Source organism: Plectropomus leopardus, chromosome 17 (assembly GCF_026936395.1).
Source record: "Plectropomus leopardus strain MGB_pleo_1.0 chromosome 17, ASM2693639v1, whole genome shotgun sequence".
Taxonomy (NCBI): Eukaryota; Metazoa; Chordata; class Actinopteri; order Perciformes; family Serranidae; genus Plectropomus; species Plectropomus leopardus.
This window is the reverse complement of record NC_142192.1, coordinates 9,784,000-9,805,485: the sequence shown is the minus strand read 5'-3', so window position 1 is coordinate 9,805,485 and position 21,486 is coordinate 9,784,000. Positions and strand designations below refer to the sequence as shown.

The following is a 21,486-nucleotide window of genomic DNA, read 5'->3' as shown; positions in this document are numbered from 1 at the left end:
CCCAAACATGTCAAGTATGTAAAAAACACATTTATTGTGAATTTCCGGCACAGGGCTTTAATTTTGAAGTGCCCTTTCCTGCTGTTCAGCTGCTATAATTGCCCTGTTTTCTGTATTATTCAATTGAATAACATGCTGTGCTGTCACTGATCTAGAAGCAATAATGTGCACTTTTTTAGTTGCAGGAGTATATATTAAGTTTTAGGTAGTTACGCTTAATTCTTGCAATATGTTTTATTTCATCGTGTCCTGAGCACAGGAGTTGTATACATTTTGTAATATGAAATTGAATATGTAGTCATTTTTCTTATGTGTGGACTTCAAAGGACAAAATTTGGAGCCTGTTGCTGGACTAGTTGGAAACCACTCGTATACAATATTTAGAGCTATGTTTTCTTTAGTGCTTAATCACCTGAAAGTATGAATCGCTGTGTTTTCATTAACTTAGAATTTATTTCTACACACAGAGATGGTCCTCTTCCATGGAGGCCAAAACAGAAAAACCAAACACTGGCTCTGGGTAGGGCCTTTCGCTTTTTCCGCGTTGGCACTATAGTCCTCATACACTCTTGGCTAACAGGAGAAATTTCACCTCTACAACCCTCACTGCTAGATGCTACGAAATCCTACACACTGGACCTTTAAAAGCTGCATTTTTACTGCATTTCTTTTGCGTGAAACGTCTGTTAACTGGCACAAAGTTAATCACATTGTCACTATCCCAAGATGCATTTTGTACACATAATACTGATAATAATCACTTTAGCTTAAATATCATGGCACAAAATGCAGCACGTGACACGTGGTGCCCCACGCTGAGTAGAATATTATCCATTCATGTGATTTATTTTCAAGAGAATTTGAAATGAGGTCCCTGCAGCCTCGCTTCCAAAGGTGAAGTCAGTGTAAGGAGCTGATTGACTGGCAGTCAGCTTCTGTGAAGTCAGCCAGACTTTCACAGATAGCCTGTAGTTTGCTAATGAGCTCTGTGTTGCATGTTGAACACCTGCATGGGCTACAGGGAGGCTCTGAGAGCTGGGATATGCAAATTAGATTTAGTAATACTTAATATGACTTCAGTCAGAACAAAGGAAATTTGACAAAAATTGGATCCTGCAGGGTTATATTAGCTTTCTCAAATTAAATTAGCATTTGCTAAAAAGTATCCAACTTTCACTGGACTTGTCACTGCTGTTTGAGTGTGTCTTTTAGATGAATAGATGTGAAGATAAGATGCGTTTGTGTGAATTTTTCTGCCACTATAAATTTTCCTCAATCTGCACTGGCAAAGCAGACATATTTGATGTCTGGACACTGTAATGTTGCACAGGTATGATTGAAGGTCACTATCTTTACTGTCGATTATATTTTACTGCAGACTCCTCATACAGCTAAAAAAAAAAATAAAAAAAATAACGCAGTGGTGAGAGAGAGAGAGAAGAGCTTCAGTTAATGAAATGTCTAAGGCTGCACACTTGATAGAACGAGATAAGTCCGGCTCACTCTGACTCATTGCCCCTCGCAGGATTTCCTCGTCCTCCTCCGTATGAAATGCCTATAAGATATGAACTATCTCATACATCTCTTCATGGAATTATTTTCTTAGTTTAGCTGAAATGAAGAGGCGAGATTCACGGACGTCTATTAATCTTTTTCTGTTCCTCGTGAACTGTTGAGAATCTGGACTCCTTGCCTCTCTGCCACAGTTGTCAGCTGGGAGCCTGACAGCCGGCAAAGAGCTGAATCTACTCCAACACCCAAGTTTTCGTCATAATTCTGCCGCTCTTCAGCCATCTTCAATGCAACGCATGGAGGGGGCTTTCTCTCGCTGCCAAGGACAGAAAGGCTTTGTCAGTCTGTTTGTCAGAATGTTCTCTAAAAAAAAGTAGGTACTCCTGTCAGCGAGCTCCTGTCCTGCAATCTCCTCAAATTGTTTTCTTTTGCCTTAGGCCATGAATTTCTTTGCTGCCTTCATTTTTGTGAGCAACCCCGGCAGAGAAAACACAAGATATTTTTACCCTTCTGCTTGTTCTTCTCCATCCTGAGCCTCAGCTCACAGTGTACCAACGTGCTGCTTCGTAATACTCATCCGTTTTCTCTTGCAGAACTGCCTAACAAATATCCTTCTCCTATTACATGGCCACAGATTTCCCAATTGTTAAATTATGTATAGGCTGTTTTTATGACTTTTAAAAAAAAATTCAATCAGAGAACAGGGAATTAAACACTGATGTGTCAGTAGGAACGCTTATCAATTAATCATAGTAACAGCTTGTGGTTACGCTGCATCATGACATTTAGTCTACAAGGCTATAAAGGGCAGCTATGATAATCTGAATGTTGTCATACTGCAGTTTTTCTGTGGTGAGTAAAATTTATAAGACTGTAATCTTGCACCACTTTTTGGGGTGAAAATCTGATTTGTTTTAAGTTTGTGTATTCATATGCTCTGCAGTAGCCCCAGATTGTGCCTCTCATGTGTTATTACAGACTATGTTTACATGCATGCCAATATTACACTATTTTATTTTGAATTTGATACGAGGCATGTAAACAACATATTCTGTTTGCCAAATTAGGCCTTTTACTGACTTAATCATTTTCCAATTAAGATGTTGATGATGCTGATATTATTCAGGTTTTAGGAGCACTATTTGGACTTGTTTACAGCCCATTCAAAAATATGCATTTAATTTTTTTTTTTTTTTTTTTTTTTTTTTTTTTTTTTTTACTGCAGTTTGCGACAGACAGCCTCTTGACTTGTAATGTTCAGCTCCTTGTGTTGTCATGGATACATTGTACACAAACCAGCTTGCAACATGGCTGTGGGGTAGAGATGCATGCCCAAAAGAAAAGCCCACATTTCTGGTCCGAAGGAGAAACACACCTACGTTTAAACACTATGTAAGACCTGGAGATCAACAGGTTTTTGGATATGCACAAATATTGCAATGCTGACATTTTAAAGGTGTTTGAAAAAATTATAGAGGGAGGCTGTGTTGGCACAGTTGGAAAAAGTCCACCCCAGGTGGAAAACTGATAAAATCCTGGCACAAGTGGCAGTGGTTCCACTTTTCCACAATGTTGACGTGATAATTGCTGTATTAGGGCATGTTCATCAGACTACATATAAACAGGACTATTAGTGGAATATTCATTTTCATTATTCATGCAAACAGCTGGAATATTTTCTTTTTGAGAATAATGTAAAAAAAAAATATATATAAATATAAATGATATTTTGTGCATGTAAACGCAGTCATTGTCTTCAAGTCACACAGGTTAACAGTTTCTCTGAAAGATAAGTCCCTGTTGATCTTAAAAAAATCCAGAAGGTCCTTCCACAAGACTTACTGCAATTTGGAAGTTTTTTTCAGAATCTCCAAAGATCCAAATATTACACCTACTGCGTGATAGGAAATTATTTTAACTAATTTCCCAAGTTGCCTCTTTATTCCCTATTCCAGACCCAAACTGTCGCGAAAAGTTTCTCTTTTTTTGATTTGAAAATGATTTTCGCTTTCGCCTTTGCTCATGTTTGTCTATGTTAATGTTAATTTCCATTATCTTTTATTTACATGCACAATAACGTTTATTTTTCTTGTCATTGTTGTTGTGAGTGACTCTTAGTCTATGAATCCAAAAAACTAAAGGAAAAAACCTGTGTGTGTGCGATATAGCTGCATGGACACATCTTCAAAGACGTGGCTGCCGCATCAGAGTCAGTTTGGGTTGGTTGGTCAAGCGGAGGTTTGCTGTGGCGGACCTGGAGTTTTAACCCCAAGTGAGTCTGTTTAGAGGTCTACCTCTCACTGCTGTCAACTCTACCCAACTTTAACAGCCTCTTCTCCAGTCTGTCATGGTCCAATGAGATTTTTCTCTGTTGTACATGTTTTTATATGTTTCCCCGCTGTTTTCTCTGGCTTCCATCGACACCACTGTTGCAAATGGTTAATGGAAGGCTTAACATACACTTCAGCATCAGCTGTGTCACTCTGCTCTTTTTCCTCTGCCATGGTTTTCCAGTCCTTTTCAGCCCTGTAAAGCTTTACAAAAGTACCTCAATGTATTGAGGATTTTTTACCACTCAATCCTCCACCGGAGCATCACTCACCCTCTGAGCCCTGCTTTGTCACACTCCCAGAGTTTTATTTTGACATCCTCTAGGTTTGATAGCGCCATTTGCCTTTTACTCCAGCTTTGATACACTCTGGGTCTTCCTCCTCTCTATGCTCTCTTTACTTCCCCAGATGAAAGCAGCCATTTCTGCTCCCTCCAGGGACAGGAGAGGAAATAATTTTCTCTTAGTTAGCACAGCGTGTAAAGCTGTTGTTTCATTTCAAACATTAAGACCTACGCAGTAATGTTTTGAAGTGTTGGGAAGAAACAAACAAGAGGCAGTTGATATTGTAGAGGAATTCTTAGTTGAGAATCACCTTATTTTGAATTGTGATGAGACAGTGCAGGAGTATCTCAGTGCATTCATTGTTAAGAGCTTCATATTGCAGCATTATCTCTAATTTTTATTTTTAGAATTTTCGTGTTTAATTTGGCTCTGATCATTTACAAGCACAGCAATAATGGCTCTAAATACAGTAGTAAAAATGAAGGTAGTTTTGATGGAGAGCTGTGCACAAGCTGCGAACATGTTCCTATGGTAACTAGGCCACACTCCCCTTGGCTAGCTCACACACGCAGGCAGAGGGACAGGCAGGAAAGAGACGGGAATGCTGGAAAACACACGTGATGGAGAGCAACTTCAGATTGTTTATCAAGGTTACTGTTCTTATGCCTCCCTGCACCGGGAGGGTATTTACATTTTTAAATTTCTTGGCTTTGAGAAATGATGGTTGCAGGATGTTGGAAGTCACTTTCTTTCTGTTCATCCAAAAATATCAAGCCGATCTTAGGTTTTTTTTTTTCTGTGGCTCCCTCACGCCCACACTGCCCCTGCTTCCTCAACCCCTCCACCCACCTCTGCTTTCAAAATCCTGCAGCTCTACCTCTCGTGCATTTTGCATTTACTCGATCACAGTGTTGTTTCTAAACATAGCACGGCAGTGACTCTGAACACAGTCACGAGTGTCACTTGTCCCTTGTTTTTGCCCAACTGCTTTTGGCATAGACCCATTTAAACATTTTCTAATGAAAAAACTATTAGTGCCTTTGTATTTTGAGTGTATATGTAAGGATTAAGGATAGCTTGAGCTTAACTGTATTAAACAATAGCCCTGATGTTTATTCACTTTGCATTTGAAAGCACCCAACATTGCAAGACGAGAGTTTAATTCCATCAGGCAGCTGACTCTCTCAGTGCTAGCAGTGTATGTCTCCATGTGTTCGGCATCTCTAATGTCACTCTGCGTTTTTGTAAACTGCTGCTCACACTTATACTGTGTCAAACCTCCTGGGGCGGTGCTGCTGGCTTGTCAAAGAGCCATGAGGTTGATGCAGCGAGGTTTTGCGTCTGTCAGTCATTCTGGCTGATTGTTTGGACAGCTCCCTGTTAATGAATGGCCTTAACTTTCTGCACGCATTTACACTGTCTGTGCTGTTTCAACAGCAGCAATGCTGTGATGAATTTTTGATGGAAGATAGAAAACTTTGACCCAGTGTACTTCGGCAGTTGGCATTTATTTTCCTGAACAAGCACTTCTGGCGCTAAACGTTGGCTTAAAGAGTAAATTCACCTAAATTCATACAAATATATTTTTCTCTCTTTCCCCTTGTACTATCTATGCAAGTTTCTGATGATTTAAAGTGCAACTTAACACCCTGTTTTTTTTAGCTTGAATATATATTTTGAAAAGTATTCAACCACAGCATACAATTGCTTTGTACCTCAATACAAGACAATGTCACAGATTTTTCTAATTTATTTGGTCTGGAGGGACATAATTTTGAGAGTTTTTTCGAAGAGCTCCTAGTGCAAGAAACATTAAAGACTGTAAAATGAAATAACACATAATTTGCTATATCGAGAAAATGGGACTTAAATATATGTTACTCTTTAAACACCACAAACAAAATTCCTTTTGACTCAATTATATTGATTGGTAGAAGAAGTGTAAGAGAATATCTCACAACCTGGGGACATGAAATTATAACTTTTTATGAATAAGTGCCAATAGCTGTAACGGAAAAGTTGTAATGTAATTCGGATCCATTTAACTTTTATATTTTAAATTTTGGTCATGTCTCACCAGTGTTGTGGAATCATAAACAAGTTCTTCAACCCATATGGCCCCAAAAGTTATTTCCTAGCCTCTAATGTGTCCTACAACAGTATTTTCCAAAATATAGCCATTGAAAATTACCCTCAAATGTGTACTTGGTATTTTGGTATTGCAATTTCATGCTCCCTTGGTCATTACAATAAATTACAATAAATAATATGTCAATACCGATATATGTTTCAAATGCTGTTATTAGCCAATAATGTAAGCCACTTAATTTATTCATTGGGCTGTAAAACAGAAGGAATCATGCAATTGATTCTGGGACTTTAAATACGTTGCTGATTTTTAAAAAAAAATATTTTTAAGCAGTAAATCACTTTTTTTTTTTTTTATCTAGTCATGACATGCTTTCAGTTGTCCAGTACATGATTGAAATGAAACAGTTTAATACAAACAGCACCAGTTTGACCCTTTGAATAGATAATGTAGTTGTAACTCTGAACGCATAAAAGGCTGAACTACTTTGATATATGGATGTCAATCATTTGTCCAAATGTAATAAACTTGCATTAATATAGCATTTTCCCCCATGTTCAGTTTTATGATGGGCTGATTTCATAGGAGGATAAATAGTGAGCTTTATCACGGTGGCATTAAATTAGGCTTTAGTTAGGATACTTTGACATATTGACTTGTGTGATGGACTTATTGGGGCTGTCAGAAAAATAGCAAATTCCCAGCCATAATTATCATTTTGTTGTTGACATGAACAGTATTTACTAGTCGGAATATGGCAATTAAGGAGGCTTCCATATGACATGAATGCGACATCTGCCCCAGCAGGCCTGTCTGTGAGTCACCATAGGCTCCTCATTGTCAGATGCTCCAGACCAGACATAACGAGATCTTGTGTGTGTCTGTGATCAGGAACTGGAAACTCTGTCACTCTAAAACAAAGTGGACTGCTGCAACATCGTGGACAGTCTCAATAACATTAAGCTCACTTAATGTTTTTCAATTCCCACCCTCAAGTCGGTGAATCGTAAATCCTAAGGCCTTATTTAGGGAACATAAAACAACCAAGACACCTGTCAGAGAGCACACTGCCTCATTTAGTAGTGCAAACCATGCAGATAATCATCACGAGTCGAAATGCAAATGATGATCAGAGATGCTTTTATGTCTCAGTATAAATTATTTTTTTGTTTGGGGTGCAGAGTGGCATCAGTAAAAGCATCTGTATTGGCATACTTTGTCATTTTAAACTATGCAGTTTATTACAGTCATACTTTTATGTCCAAAAAGTGAGTGGTTTTAAATATATAATACAAGTACTTAAATTCAGCTGCAGTAAGAACAATCAGTGTACTATTTATAGAACTTCCCACTCTGACATTTACAGTATATACTGTCCCAGCAGTATTCTCTGTGGGAATTTGGGCTATGCCTTTTTTCAGTCATAGCAGTGTCCTCCAGATGACATCACTTAAGGGGACATTGTCAAACTTTAAAATAACTTTCAGAATAAATGAAACAGTGTGGGCCCTCTTAACAGCCTTTCTTTTTGACCATCATGAGATGTTTTAGCCGTTTAGCTCCCCCAACATAATTTAAATAATTTTCAAAAAGCATTTTTTACGTACATTATCTTACAGCAACATAGTACTTTAATGGTAATAAATTATTATTGTTAAAATTTTATGCAATACTCAAGAAAAAAAATCTAAAACCTTGAAGTTTAAAATTCATGCAGTTTGAAATTGAAAAAAAAAACCCATTAAAAATAACCTCTTTCCAAAATAGTATTTGTCTGAACGTCACCCTCAGACAACAGCGTACTAATGTAGAACAGCCTATAGGAACAATTGTATTAACTAAGCCTTTATACTAACAGAAAGGGATGTCCATCAAACAGCGACTTTGTCACTGCCAGTTTAACTTTACAGACAGAAATAATCTTAAATATTGTTTTGGTTTCTTGTCACCTACACTGTACAACATGTAGAAGCTGCTCTAAAGTCAGCTGTTTCCACCTGCACAACAATAGTTTCCCAGCATGCACAATACGTGATGCTACTTATATTTGACCCCTCAGTGAGTAAGAGACAGAGACAGAAAATAGAGTTCTGCGAAAAAGAAATATTTAAGCAAATGTCATGTCCCTGACGAAAAGAAGGTCTGTTTCTCATAGAAAGGTTTAAAAGAAAGGTGCATACAATTTGTAAAACCTGTTAATTTTTTCATCAAGCACTGGGGTTGCACAGTGTGATTAAAAAAAAAGAATGAATGACAGGTGATTTAAACTGTATTCTTTTTGAGTAGTATTTAACATGAAAATGCTAATGCATTTTGTTTGTTTTTTTTCATTCTTTGGGTGAAGAAAAGAAAATTACTGCACACTGTCCTCTTACTTGCAATCAACATTTTAAAGCACATTATGTTTTGGCTCTCAGACTTTCATCAGGATACCTGTGATTCGTCAGCTTACCTGATGAAGGTCTGCGGGTGTTGTGCTATGGATAAATGTTATTTCAAGTAATACGACAGTGTGCAGGAATAGTCTTTTCTTCACCTATTGACAATTTCCTCCCGTGCACCTTTCTACAAATTGTTGAAGGTGTGCATGAGCCCTGATATTCTAACTTTCATTCCTTAAAAGTCAACACAATGTAGGAAACAAAGTCCCTGAACCTTATTTTTTGTCTGGGGAAGGTTCCCCACCTGCTTTGGTTTCAAATCCTCTCTATTTTTGAGGTCTAAAGGATGGCATGTTTGAATAAAGGCTAACAGAGCCACTAGCATGACTGTAAACTCTTGACTACTAAGTGTGTTACAGAGCAGTGTTTACACAATGTTGTCTTGCAAAGGTACCGCGAGGCCAGGGATAGCTATCGTGCAAAATTTGATGATATAAATGTATTTAATGTGGATTGGTCTAGCTCATACCTAAATACCAATCTGGTGGATCGCACCAATGCATCTCTTATTGTAGTTTTGCAATGATTGTTTTCCATGGCTTGAATAGAAAGTAAGGGCTGGTTTTCATTAGGTGAATCTTTTGGTAAATTAATTGCTGCTGTGTGATTTCATAGTTATTAAAAAAGTAAATTCACAATCGGTATTCAGTTGGGCTGCTTCTGCCTTGATGAGTTAGCTGGAGTGATGACACATTGTGTCCTCATATTGCATCTGAAAAATCAATCCTGTGAATAGAGGTTATGATTTTATTTAATTTATCAAAAAAATAAAGTTTCCAAATGTGTATTAATAGAGAGATATATACTAAAGGTTGAGTATGTTTCTCCAACACCCACTCACAGTCTTCCTCTTTCTGTCTTTCTCTCCCTCTGTATCACAGTTAGCTAGAGGCTGTTGCCACCCACACACTCCGTCCTGACAGCAATTTACATTCAGAATAGCCCATGTGAACACATCCATGTGTTATAATATGTCACGTTTACTTAGAGCACTGCATGTGGCAGGTGAATGTTTTAGTGGTAGTGATTTTGAAATGGAAAATATGTTAAATATTCATCCGCAGGGTTATTCAATGAGGTGTCAGGATTAAGCCCTACATGTGACAGAAAATAAATATTTCCTTCAGATGAGGACGATGGGTCTGATCAGATCACATTTGGCAGAAACAGTGTTGTGCAGCATGCTACTTTGTGTCTTTCATCATCTTTATTGTGCAGTTTTATGCCAATATCTTCTACAGTTCAAGTAGAAGCCCTTGGAGTTGTTTCCATGGATACCAAACAATTAGCTTGGATTCAGAATAGAACCTGGAGAGTCGCCTATTTAGAGGCTTTGGGAGCGAGGAAATCATAGGATGACAGAGTATCTTGTTTCCCTCTTGCAAAAGGGGAAAATATCGCTCCTTTGGGTATTGGGTAATTTAAAAAAAAAAAAAACAACCCAAAAAACAGATCAATCTCAGATAAAAATAGCAGAGTAGAAATAATATCGACATGAAACATAATCATGTTTAGGTTTATGAGACCAAAGTATGGATGAATTGTTGGCATTTTATGCCACATTTTCAAGAGATGATGAGTGATTTTGATTACACAACCAGCTTAGAAAATGCATCCAAACAATAAAAGGATGTGGCTTTTTTTGTACAACCATGGCTTAAAAGATTGTTTTTGGCTTGAAGTAGACACACTTCATACCCCCCGGTATTACAGTCATTACAAACCCTTAAGTGTGTATAGCTTGGTAGGCTGATTATTGGACTGAATTTCAATTTTGTTTAATTTTACGTTTTCTTTTTTTTTTTTTTTTTTTACCTAATTACTAAAAAAATGTTGGCATTGCACGTTTCTGCAAACCACAGATATGTTACATTTGCTCTAGACTTGGGTGGTATCAGTTATTTCATACCTTTAAATTTCAGTATTAGTGTGTGGCAGTACATCCCCCTTTCCCCTCTCTTAGTATTTTCAGTCTAATAAATAAACAATATTAAGTGAGAAAATTTCGGAAAAGCTAACATTCTTTCATCTATTTTCCTTTAAACATTGAAATAAAACTGTACACCCTTTGAAATCGTGTTCTCTCTTTTTGCAAACTAAGGCTAACCTAATTGCCCTGTTTACTCATCGTAAGATACACTTTATTCAAACTCATCAGAAACAAAACTTACCAAAACCATATTGTTGTTATTTGTCTAGTTAGCAAGGCCACTTTTTAAACAAGTACCTACTCTAAACCCCTAATTGATCAAGTTAGAGGTGAAAATAAGTTGTTTTCCACCTCAGTCCCTCGCTGCTGTTGTGGCCGTTTACAGTCCTGTAATGTTATCACTGCCACTGGCAGCTCGTTAGCTCAGCTGTGTGTTCCACTAGTAGAGACTGACCTCTGGTGGCACATGATGTGCGCTGCATAAAGTGCATCCTTAAGAGAGCATTTCAGTATGAGTTTTATAGAAAGACAAGTGTCTATTTTTGACAGTATTGCAAATTATACCATTGGAATTTTTAAATACCCTTGAATACCATGATACTGCCCAAGCCTAATTTGCATGTTATTATGTTGTTCTACATTAAGACTTAATGTTTTTATCAAGGCTGTGGTTAACATGTGGTTGTATTTAGGCCACAACCCCTTGGTAATGGTTAGGATTATTTTTGTTCACTACAAAACACCAGCGTTTGGAGCCTAAAAAGCTGATGGATGTTTGTTAGTGTTCAATAGAGGCGTACAGCATGGAAGGCATCTTGCTAGGGTTTCACACCATACATTGTCCCTCCCATTTTCCTCTCTTTAAAGTCAACTTATACATATATTAGTTAGTTAGTTAGTACTGTGCTGCATTAATTTGGCAGATATTTTGAAATGTTTGGCGCTAATCTGTGGGTAGCCACCGTACTCATTGAGCTGTGTGTGACCAGTTTTTTTTTGGGGGGGGGGCATTTAAATGCTGCTCTTAAATGCTGCTTAAAAATAGAAAGCTCTGCACCCGCACTTTCGTTGTTGATCATATGGAGGGATAAAGATTTTCAAGTAATGTGATGTGGATTATTCACAATGTGCCAACACACAGTCATGTAGTGGAAGCATCAGATCTGACTCCCTACAGATATCTGTCTATACTTTTATAGATCTATCGTCATGTTCAAGTTTGCACAAGCCCAAAGTCAGACGAAGACCATAAAGTTCAAGATGACTCATTTTTTCTTCTTCCCACTATATAGGTGTCCGATATAGTTCTCACATCAGCTTTTGCGTCATTTTCCACTGGTCTTGGATACAGAATGTTTTCCAAAGGATGAATAGCATCCAAGTGTCTTTCAGGCTGTCACATTGTTGTTCTTTGTGCTTTTTTGGAGGCTGTAGCTGTCTGTCCTTGTTGGTGAGCTTCACTTACACCTACTATTCTGCATTGTTATGTGCTGATAGCTTTTTTGTGATTATTGTGTGTTTGTCGTGCTATTTCCCTTTCTGTATGTGACCAAAGCAGCTGCAAGGTACTGACACAAGCTATGAATGAGATAATGTAGTAACTTGTCAAAATGTAATAAAATGTCCCTCTTAACTGATAAAACTGTTTCATAAAGGCTGCAACATTTTGTACTTTTAAGCAATAATATTACAATAACTTATAAACCAAAAGAATATAACAATTCAAGTTATTATATCATGATTCAACATTTTTATGAATTTATCTGTTAAAGCTGCAATATTGTACTAATGTGTTTTATTCCTTTTGTGACCCATTTCAAGGGACATTTTGTGTCATTTTTGTTATTACATCATCAAATTTCTATAATAATGTTCATGGCCCCATGTTGTTTTGAGATCTCACAAGAGTGTTGGAGCACTTAGTAAGCCAACGCACTGTTGTCATTCAGAGTAAGAAGAAAAATGATATTTTATTATATATTTTATCCTCTCTTCACCATAATTGTTTCAAATGTGTTTGAGGGAGCTCAAAAAGCTCATTTGTTTTCGGATTTTGCACTATTTTCCCTATTATTGGCTGCCAAAGTAGGCGTGACCCATTTGACATTAAATTGTCGGCATCGTTGAACGCATTGTGTAATTGCTACCTAATTTAGATGACACGAGCGCAGATTAACTGTCTGAGCAGTCTTGCCAAATTTGACGGAAATTTACCCAGCAACAGCCCTACAGCAACATGATAAATTTAAATGGCCTTAACTCAGCAGCCATTAGTCTGACTCACAGGCAGTTTGCACAGTTCATCATCAAAATCCTAATATTCCCAGCATTTTGGTAATCAGCATGATCTTGCAGAATGCAGTCGATTTATTTTGATGCTGAATTCAGATGCAGGGAAAACAATCAAACACATTTTATGAAATTAGAATAATACATTTAGGAAAATGTGCTTTGAGTCTGAACACCTGCAGTGGTTGACTAGGTGTTATGATTTCATGTTATAATATCTATATTCTTATCTATTGATCTTCTTCTTGTAGACCAATCTCGCAGGGCAAGTTTTGCCTCTGTAAGACAGTCAAGCATGGAGACCCCGCCCAATGCCACTCCGCAGCCCTTCAGACAGCCGGTGAGTAAAGTGAGATCTAGCACACTCTCCGAATGCATATGTAAGCTTTCTGCTCACATGGAACACACAACCCACTTTTATTCCCGGGTCATCAAACACAACGCTTTGTCATACCTCGTCAGAGTCTGCTACCAATGCACAAGGAACCCTTTAGCGTCTGTATAAGACGCACAGCAGTCTTCTGGGTGAATTATGTTGTAAAACAGGGTAAACGAGGTAAGCGGTCATGGTTAATTGGTTTGATTTTGATTAAAAAAAAAGATCATGATTTGGATTACAGTATTTAAGTTTTTTTTTTTATATATGGAGATACAGTTATGGCACAATGTTAGATGCATATAGGGACACAGACAGAGCCTTCTGTCTATATTCTGAATTCATTTCGTCTGTATTTCTGCACACAACACGGACCAGTCCTACCAGAGGCAGTGTAGTGTAGTTCAAATGAGAGACTTCTGTGGGACATGACAAAGACATTGTAAAAGTGTCGGAACTGAACTGAACAAATTGGTAACATAGAGGAAATAATTCTCGGTCCATCTGTTGCAAAGTATTAAATGGCCTCTCAGACCACCACTGTCCAACAACACTGTCTCCAGTAAGAGGTATATTATTACAACGTCCTACACCATCTTTATGTCTGTTGTTGTCAGAGAGCTTTGACTCTTGCCCTCTAGTGCCATCTAATGGATGTAACTATATCATCATAAAGGATTCAATGCGTCTCATAAAGACGATAAAGGGAACCTTGTGGGTACATGTCAGACATTTCGTACATAAGGCACCCCTGTCTTTCTGTCTTTCTTCAGGCTTTACCTATTCATCAATAAAGCAGAAATGTTGAAAAAATGTCTTGGGGGGGGAGGGGGTAGTCAGATCAATTCCCACTAGGAATGCAAAGTCAATGTGATGCTTAGACTGTCATATATCATTTTCATACATTATCTTTCTACCTAAGCCTGCTAGTAAATGAGGGATATTATGTTGCACCATGCAGGGCATTCTTGTTTGTGTTTTTACAATTTACTTATTATTTTCTATTTTCCCCTTTTGACACTTCAGAGTTTTCTCAATCGAAGGCTGAAGGGCTCCATCAAGAGGGCGAAAAGCCAGCCCAAACTGGACCGGACCAGCAGCTTCAGACAAATGATTTTGCCCCGGTTTCGAAGTGCCGACCAAGAGAGGTAGGTAATCTTTACTGTGTAAAGCGTTCAGATGATTAGTGGAAATACCAACCGTTTTCTATTTCAGTATCACGTGGGGGTTGGAGCCTTTCCCAGCATGTTTTGGCCAAAAGCCAGGAAAAGGCAGTGACAAGCTGGCAGTTTATCACAGCTCTAACAAATTCTACCAATTCCTAGTGCAAATTTAGTGTTCACAATTCACAAGGCCATGGTTGCAAATAATCATGTGTTGTCATGTGATCATAAAATGTTTGCTTGTTATTACATAATTATCATTTTTCCTCTCAGAGTTTCCCAAACCGTCTCGTCATGAGCAATACTTTATAATGCTCAATATCTGATGCGGTAATCATCTATTATCAGGAGACATAAGGCATGGTTGTTATAGGTATGATACAGTTTGTGTTGTGCCAAGATCAGACAATAATAATGTTATTAATTTAATTAAAAGATAAAAATAATAGCAGCGTGGTTTTTGTTCCTATGGATCATGTTTTTGGACTGTGGGTGGAAGCTGGAGCACCTAGCGGAAACCCACACAAAGCCAGGGAGAATACACTAACTCCAAGCAGAAAGCACCAGAGACCAGAGACATTTTGGCACCTTTGCCTTTATTTGATAGCTGACAGTGCAGAGCCTCACAAGAAACATGCAGAGAAAAAGAGAGTTGTGTCATTCAGCGAATGCGCCCAGATGAAATCGTGTCAGTGAATATTGTAGTTGTAAGGTATGCATCCAAACCACTAGGAGGCCCCTCCATGAACCTTTTTACTTTGAGGTGATGGTGTTAACCACACAAAATAAAAAAGATAAGAAAATAAATAAAGTGAAAGCTAAGCAATGTACTGCTTTGGACAGGGGCAGCATTTTTGCCACCTACAAAAAAATCGGTATCAATTTAAGTATATGCTATACTGTATGCTGTTTGCTATATGTTATATTGTATGCTGTCTTGCCATCAGACAGCCCTTTACGGCAGGGAACTGCAGGCATAATATTGCTCTCAAAGCCAGACTCCAGTGAGAAAAACAGTGATTTAACATCACTGAACACGCGAGCTGCTGATCTACCACTACCTCGATCTACTAGATCATTGCAAACCTCAATACCTAGCTTCAAGGTTGCCCCTTATTACAGGCTGATTGTGCCCTTTAATGAAAGTGTATACTTTGTATAATTATAGTGCACTGTATTAAAGCAGTATGGGGCAATTTGTACTGAGGGTACTGATACTCTTTATTACAATTGCATCATGTAGTTTTAGCTTCATACTTAGCTCAAAGAAGGATAATCTCAGTGTACCATCAGAGTCCGATACTTTGGTTTGAACTGAAATAAACTTTAAAATTATTTAAAGTGACACTCAGTAAGTTTTGAAAGGAGAAATATCCCATTCTTTCTTGTATAGAATTGATATTTTTTTATATTAATATTTAGTATTTCTGTATTTAGTATTTTGCGGTATGACTAGGAGCTTATGGTGGCTAATGTAAGCAAATGATAGGTTAAACATTGCTGCGTCACTCATATAACGGAATCCATTTTCTGATTTTATTTTCTGCTTATGGTCCCAATCGGTTTGCTCTGAGTCAAAGTCTTTGTCAGCTGAAATCCAAACATTCACCTCAGGCACATTCATGTTCAGGCCCCAGATGGTTGCACCTGGCCCAAACCAATTTTATGATTTAATTCTAAAATTTGGCCCATGGCATCAGTTTTCAATTAAAAGCGTGTGTGTATAATGTCAGTCAACTGCATTTGAGTTCCAATTCTGCAAGACCGTAAGTCCCTCTGCTTGGTGCATGTAGCATTTTTGAGACACCACCTATGAAAGCTAATCGGGCATTTTCACTGCTCATTGCTGTGCACAAACATAGAGACTGTATTAAAGCCTCAAGAGCCCCTCTGATGTCGGCAAACCTCCTGGTAAATTTTTCTTTTGAGCATGCACTCTGTGGAAGGGGTGCTCTTTTTTTTTTTTTTTACTCGAGCACCCGTCCACAAAAAAGTCTGTGCATAGCACTGATTCACCTTCTGGTAGCTACCCAGTAGCTCACAGTCAAGCGTGGATTGATATGACTGGTGCGGTTAGCTAATGTTAGCACTCACATTTGATCGAACACATTTATGTAACCACCCCACAAGTTTAAGATGGGTCATCAAAAATAATATTACCGACCAAGGAAATTAGGGATGCGACAAGAGATAGATGTATAATAAACACAGGATTAGATCTTGGAAAATCTTTGGGTTTTTTTCAAAGCAACTGACTGATGAGGATCATGCGGTGAAATTCAATTAGCTGTCATCTTGTGCTAGATGTTTTTCACTGCAGACATTATTTTATTATCATAGCAGGAAAAGCACAGATTTAGATAATATCTTTAATGACAAGTCCCCTGCTAACATGGCTTACTGGGCTACTTAACATTTTTAGTCACATTTGTATTTTGTTTATTTAATGGTGCATTTCATAACACTCAAGGTCACCTTACATTGCATAAAATCAGTAATAGAATAATAAACAATAAAACATACAATAAGCAACAGAACACAGCTCATCATCTAGCCAAAGAGTGTAAAAACAAAATGAAGTTGTTACAGTTGAAGTGAGTAAGCAAGTTAAAAAAGACTGGTTTTTGAGAGCAGTTTTCAATTCAGCATCTAAAATTAACATTTTGACTCATCAGCAATGATACTGATAGATGAAATGATCCACCGGTAAAGGAATATATTTAGGAATATCAAGGAAAATATTTTTTACTGGCTAAAATAATACATTGTCACAAAACTAGGAGCTCTCGAAATGGTCAGTTTTGTAGTAGCATTTAGATGCCATAAAAAAACCAAATCTCTAGGGTGTGTGTGTGTGTGTGTGTGTGTGTGTGTGTGTGTGTGTGTGTGTGTGTGTTTGTGTGTCTCCGACACAGCTGAGAAGAGAAGCAGTGTGCCCATAGATGACACCAAAACACAGTAGAGACTCTCAATGTAGTTTTTATTACATTACTATAATTGAACAAACATTTTCTGGACTTTGTGGTGGATAGTCTTATGAGATTTATTTACCAAATGGAAAACCTTCCTTCATTTAGCAGGAGTTAATTTCGGATTCTGTCTGTATTGGACTCCATTATGAGGATGCGAGGGATAATTAAGTTAAGTTTGGGTGCAGAATTGAAGAAACCCAGCACCATGGAAAAATACCCACTAGTCCAACAGTCCAGTTCAGGCCGAAATACCTCTAAAACTAATAAATTCCCATCAGCCTTTGCTGCACTTACAGATTATTACTCACACGGCATGCTCACATGCTGACATTAGCATTTGTGTTATTTTGAGGGAAGATGTGTTTTAATCCTTTCCTAAAAAAGCTAAAATCTGTACGGTGTTTTAAGAGCTATGTGTGTTTTCATGTGGCTGAAGTGTAATGTGAATAAATCCCACACTGCCGGCTGCGCTCTGAGGAGTCCACCTGACACTCTTCACTTGAGCTGTGGCTTATCAGCCACTCTGACAAAAGCAAAGCCTGCAGAATGAAGGACGTTGCCTTTTTGTGATACATTCACAGATGGTTTGAGCTTTTTCCAGAGCTTTCAGGCACCCTGGGTCGGTTGGTTGGTTAATTACATCTGTCATCATAAAACCTTATTATAAAAAAACGGTCATGAATGTTATTTGGTAAAATATTTTAATTTTGAACATTAAAGTAACATTATGCTTATATATTATGTCAGTGTGATTTTTATTTTCAGATCATGCAGTAGCATGCAGCTCTTGAGACTCTCACGACAGCTCTTTCTTATTTTATATTCTGACTTGAGGTCACATCCCGCAGGGTTTGACGTGCATTGTGACCAAAATTTTATGCACTTCTCACACAATTCAGTCACGACGCACATATGGGAAATGTAAGGGTGTAGAGAGGGAGAGGCAGAAGGTAAAAATATGTAATGCTGACAGTACACTTTCCTCTCGCCACCAGAGATGCATAATAGACATTTTCAGGGCAGGTGTGGATGTCCAGCGCTCTGAGATTTGAAATGTGTTGTTCAGCACGATATGTAAAAATCCTTTTTAATGAAATGAGTGAACGCCAATGCAGAAGCCCAGTTCAAATGTTAAAACGGATTAGATTATTAGAAAAGTATTCAGCGGAGGCAGCTCTAACAGAGGTAGTGGGGGTAGCTTAATAATGTTGGGGTTAAAGGGACTTTCTGCCTCAGTCAGTGTGCTTTCCCCTCTAACCACAGCCGCTCACCAGCTCCCACCGCTGCCTCAGACAGCTGCCTTCACAGCCTGCTTTGAGTTCTGCCCACACAAGCTTAATTCACTCTGTAGTGTTAAGTTGACTTTGCTATAAACCCTCGTCGTCCAACTTCACACTCTAGCTTTCCAACGCAGCTGCTGTACCTCAGCTGCCAAGTCGGTTTACCAAAGCTTTTCTCATGTACAGCATTCTGCGATGGCACTTCTCTTCAAACTAGACGATTTATTGCACCTCTGACCAACGTTAAATTTGGCCTCAAACTAGGGCTCTTCATTGGCTGCATAATTATCAGGTGTTTCTTCAAAGCTGTTGCTTTTTCTTCTCCTTCATTTTTCTCTGTTCAAAGCCAGTGCTAATAATGCAGCATGGTAGCTCCAGCTTCTCAGTGCCGAGACGATCCTTTTAGAGAAATTTTAAAGGAATAATAGAAAACTTTGGGAAATATGTTCACTTTCTCCTAGAGAGTTAGATGAGATTTTTTACAAACGTCACATTTGTTTGTTAAAGATATTCTAGACAGTAGAGTACTAGAAGTGTGTGGCTTCGTGTTTTTCTGCAAAGGCTCTGAAGTTTGTGGGTGTGTACCCCCGCAGCTCTCAGGTGAGGTTGAGGCCTTGTAAAAGGGTAGCAACCAGGTGCCACACCCTAAGCAGCAGACACCTGAGAGACACAGCGCAGAAAAATAAACTATAGTGAGACAAAACACCAAATGAGAGCCTTCAATTTCGCTGGTGAGCATGTTTAGTAAAGTAACCTACAGTTTTACATAGTATACCTTTTAAATGCTTGAGCCAGCAGCCGGTTAACTTAGCTTAGCACAAACACTGGAAACAGGCAGAAACTGCCAGTTTGGCATTTGGAAAAATTACAGTTTTATACCACTGGATGGAACCAGACTACCTCCCATTGCTTCCTTATGATAAGCTAAGCTAATCACCCACTGGCACCAGTACAATAACATAAGAAGGATATCAATCTTCTCCTATAACTGTAAAAGCCACGTGAGTCCTCGCTATATTTTTTTTCCCATTTGCCCATTGACCTTACTTCGCCTGCCAGCCTTGGCTCACCTTTGTGCTTTCTTTTCAACCACCACTTTTCTTTTTCCTCATAGAGCTGCCCTCTGCTAAAAGTTAACCAATGATCAGGTCCAATACCCCTGTCTCTTTATATGACTGCACAGTATTCCTGTGGACTCGCTATGGAACAGCTTACATTTATGGCTCTTTACACAATAGGCAACATTACATTTACAGTGGCAAGTTTAAATTTTTGGTCGGAAATTTAAAGAACTGCATTTCCAAACAACACAAACTGAGTCACTGTGGGCCAGTTTCCCTAACATGCAGTATGACTCACATAAGTAGAGTCAACAGAACACACTGCAAACACCAGAACTGAGAATCTGGCTGTCTTAACTTTCCCATAAACTCATTATAAAAGGATCAGATCTCACAATTCATACTGAAATTGCAGGAGTGAGGATTTCTCTGCGGTAGTGACTCATTTTATCAAAACCTTTCGGGATTGTTTATCTAAAGATCATATATACGGTATAATATGATTCTAATATAATCTTTAATCATACCTGAATTCTTCTCTCACCAGGACACGCTTGATGCAGAGCTTCAAAGAATCCCACTCCCATGAATCCCTACTTTCTCCTAGCAGTGCTGCGGAGGCTCTGGACCTAGTTTTGGATGAAGATGCCATAATCAAACCTGTCCACTCTAGCATTTTAGGACAAGAGTACTGCTTTGAGGTGTGCTTTATGACCATTTATATCTTCTTGGCTTTACCTGCTTTCTAACAGAAACTAATTGCAGGTTTTTCTTTAGAGAGATCTCAAATCAGGTGCTGCTTGTAAAGCAACTTCTCACCCCTTTCCAAAATTTTCTAATCAGTGTTTGTGCTAAAATGATCAGATGAATTGTTGATCATAAAGTTTTGAATCAATTTTTGGTCTTTTATTTAAAAGAATTCTGTGGATTCATCAAATGCGAGAATTCAACAGGGGGTCCGTGAACCCAAAGGCCTCATCAGAGTTGCTGCAGGGGCGAAATTATTGTTTGGTAATTCACTGTAAGATTTAATTCAGGGTTTCACAATTTGATCACCAGAAATTAAAATATGTCTGTAAATATACATTAGCATCAGACAGACATATTGTAAACGAAGATAAATGGGCCTATTTATAAAAAAAACTATTTTTTGTAGCTATACATAGATTTCTTTTTAATAATAATTATACTAAAACTTTGTATTTGTGTACAGGTGACCACCAATTCAGGGACAAAATGTTTTGCCTGCCGTTCAGCTTCAGAGAGGGACAAGTGGATTGAAAATCTGCAACGAGCTATCAAACCTAACAAGGTAGATATAATAGAGTTTTTAAATTCCAAATCCCAGATTCTCAAAATGAAAAGATCCCAGGTGCAATATGACGGACAAATTTAAATAAGGACTGTTATAATGCAGTAACAGGACTCCTCGTTTCACTTCAAGGACAACAGCAGACGGGTGGACAATGTGCTCAAGTTGTGGATCATCGAAGCGCGGGACCTTCCGGCTAAGAAACGCTACTATTGTGAGCTGTGTCTGGATGACATGCTGTACGCACGCACCACCAGCAAACCCCGGACGGACACCGTCTTCTGGGGCGAGCATTTTGAATTTAACAATTTGCCTACCATTCGTAGCCTTCGTTTGCACCTCTACAAGGAAACTGACAAAAAAAGACGCAAGGTAATATCTTCTGTATTGATTTAAAAAAAAATCCATCAAAACATTTTATTGTGCTATAAATATTGAAAACAATAA

General features: G+C 38.2%; 1 protein-coding gene across 5 annotated transcripts in view; it reads left to right on the top strand.

The window, feature by feature from the left end:
* The window catches only part of syngap1a (synaptic Ras GTPase activating protein 1a), a 55,744-nt gene that overhangs the window by 2,111 nt on the left and 32,147 nt on the right, over positions 1-21,486 (top strand). For 3 of the 5 annotated variants that reach the window (XM_042507110.2, XM_088090283.1, XM_042507109.2), the window contains 6 exons: positions 3,681-3,784; positions 13,127-13,215; positions 14,278-14,399; positions 20,275-20,428; positions 20,941-21,039; positions 21,151-21,411. In XM_042507110.2, the coding sequence (XP_042363044.1) occupies positions 3,685-3,784; positions 13,127-13,215; positions 14,278-14,399; positions 20,275-20,428; positions 20,941-21,039; positions 21,151-21,411 (825 nt within the window). In that variant the 5' untranslated portion in view covers positions 3,681-3,684. The remainder of the gene's footprint in view (positions 1-3,680; positions 3,785-13,126; positions 13,216-14,277; positions 14,400-20,274; positions 20,429-20,940; positions 21,040-21,150; positions 21,412-21,486) is intronic. The other 2 variants (XM_088090282.1, XM_088090284.1) reach the window with 2 other exon arrangements.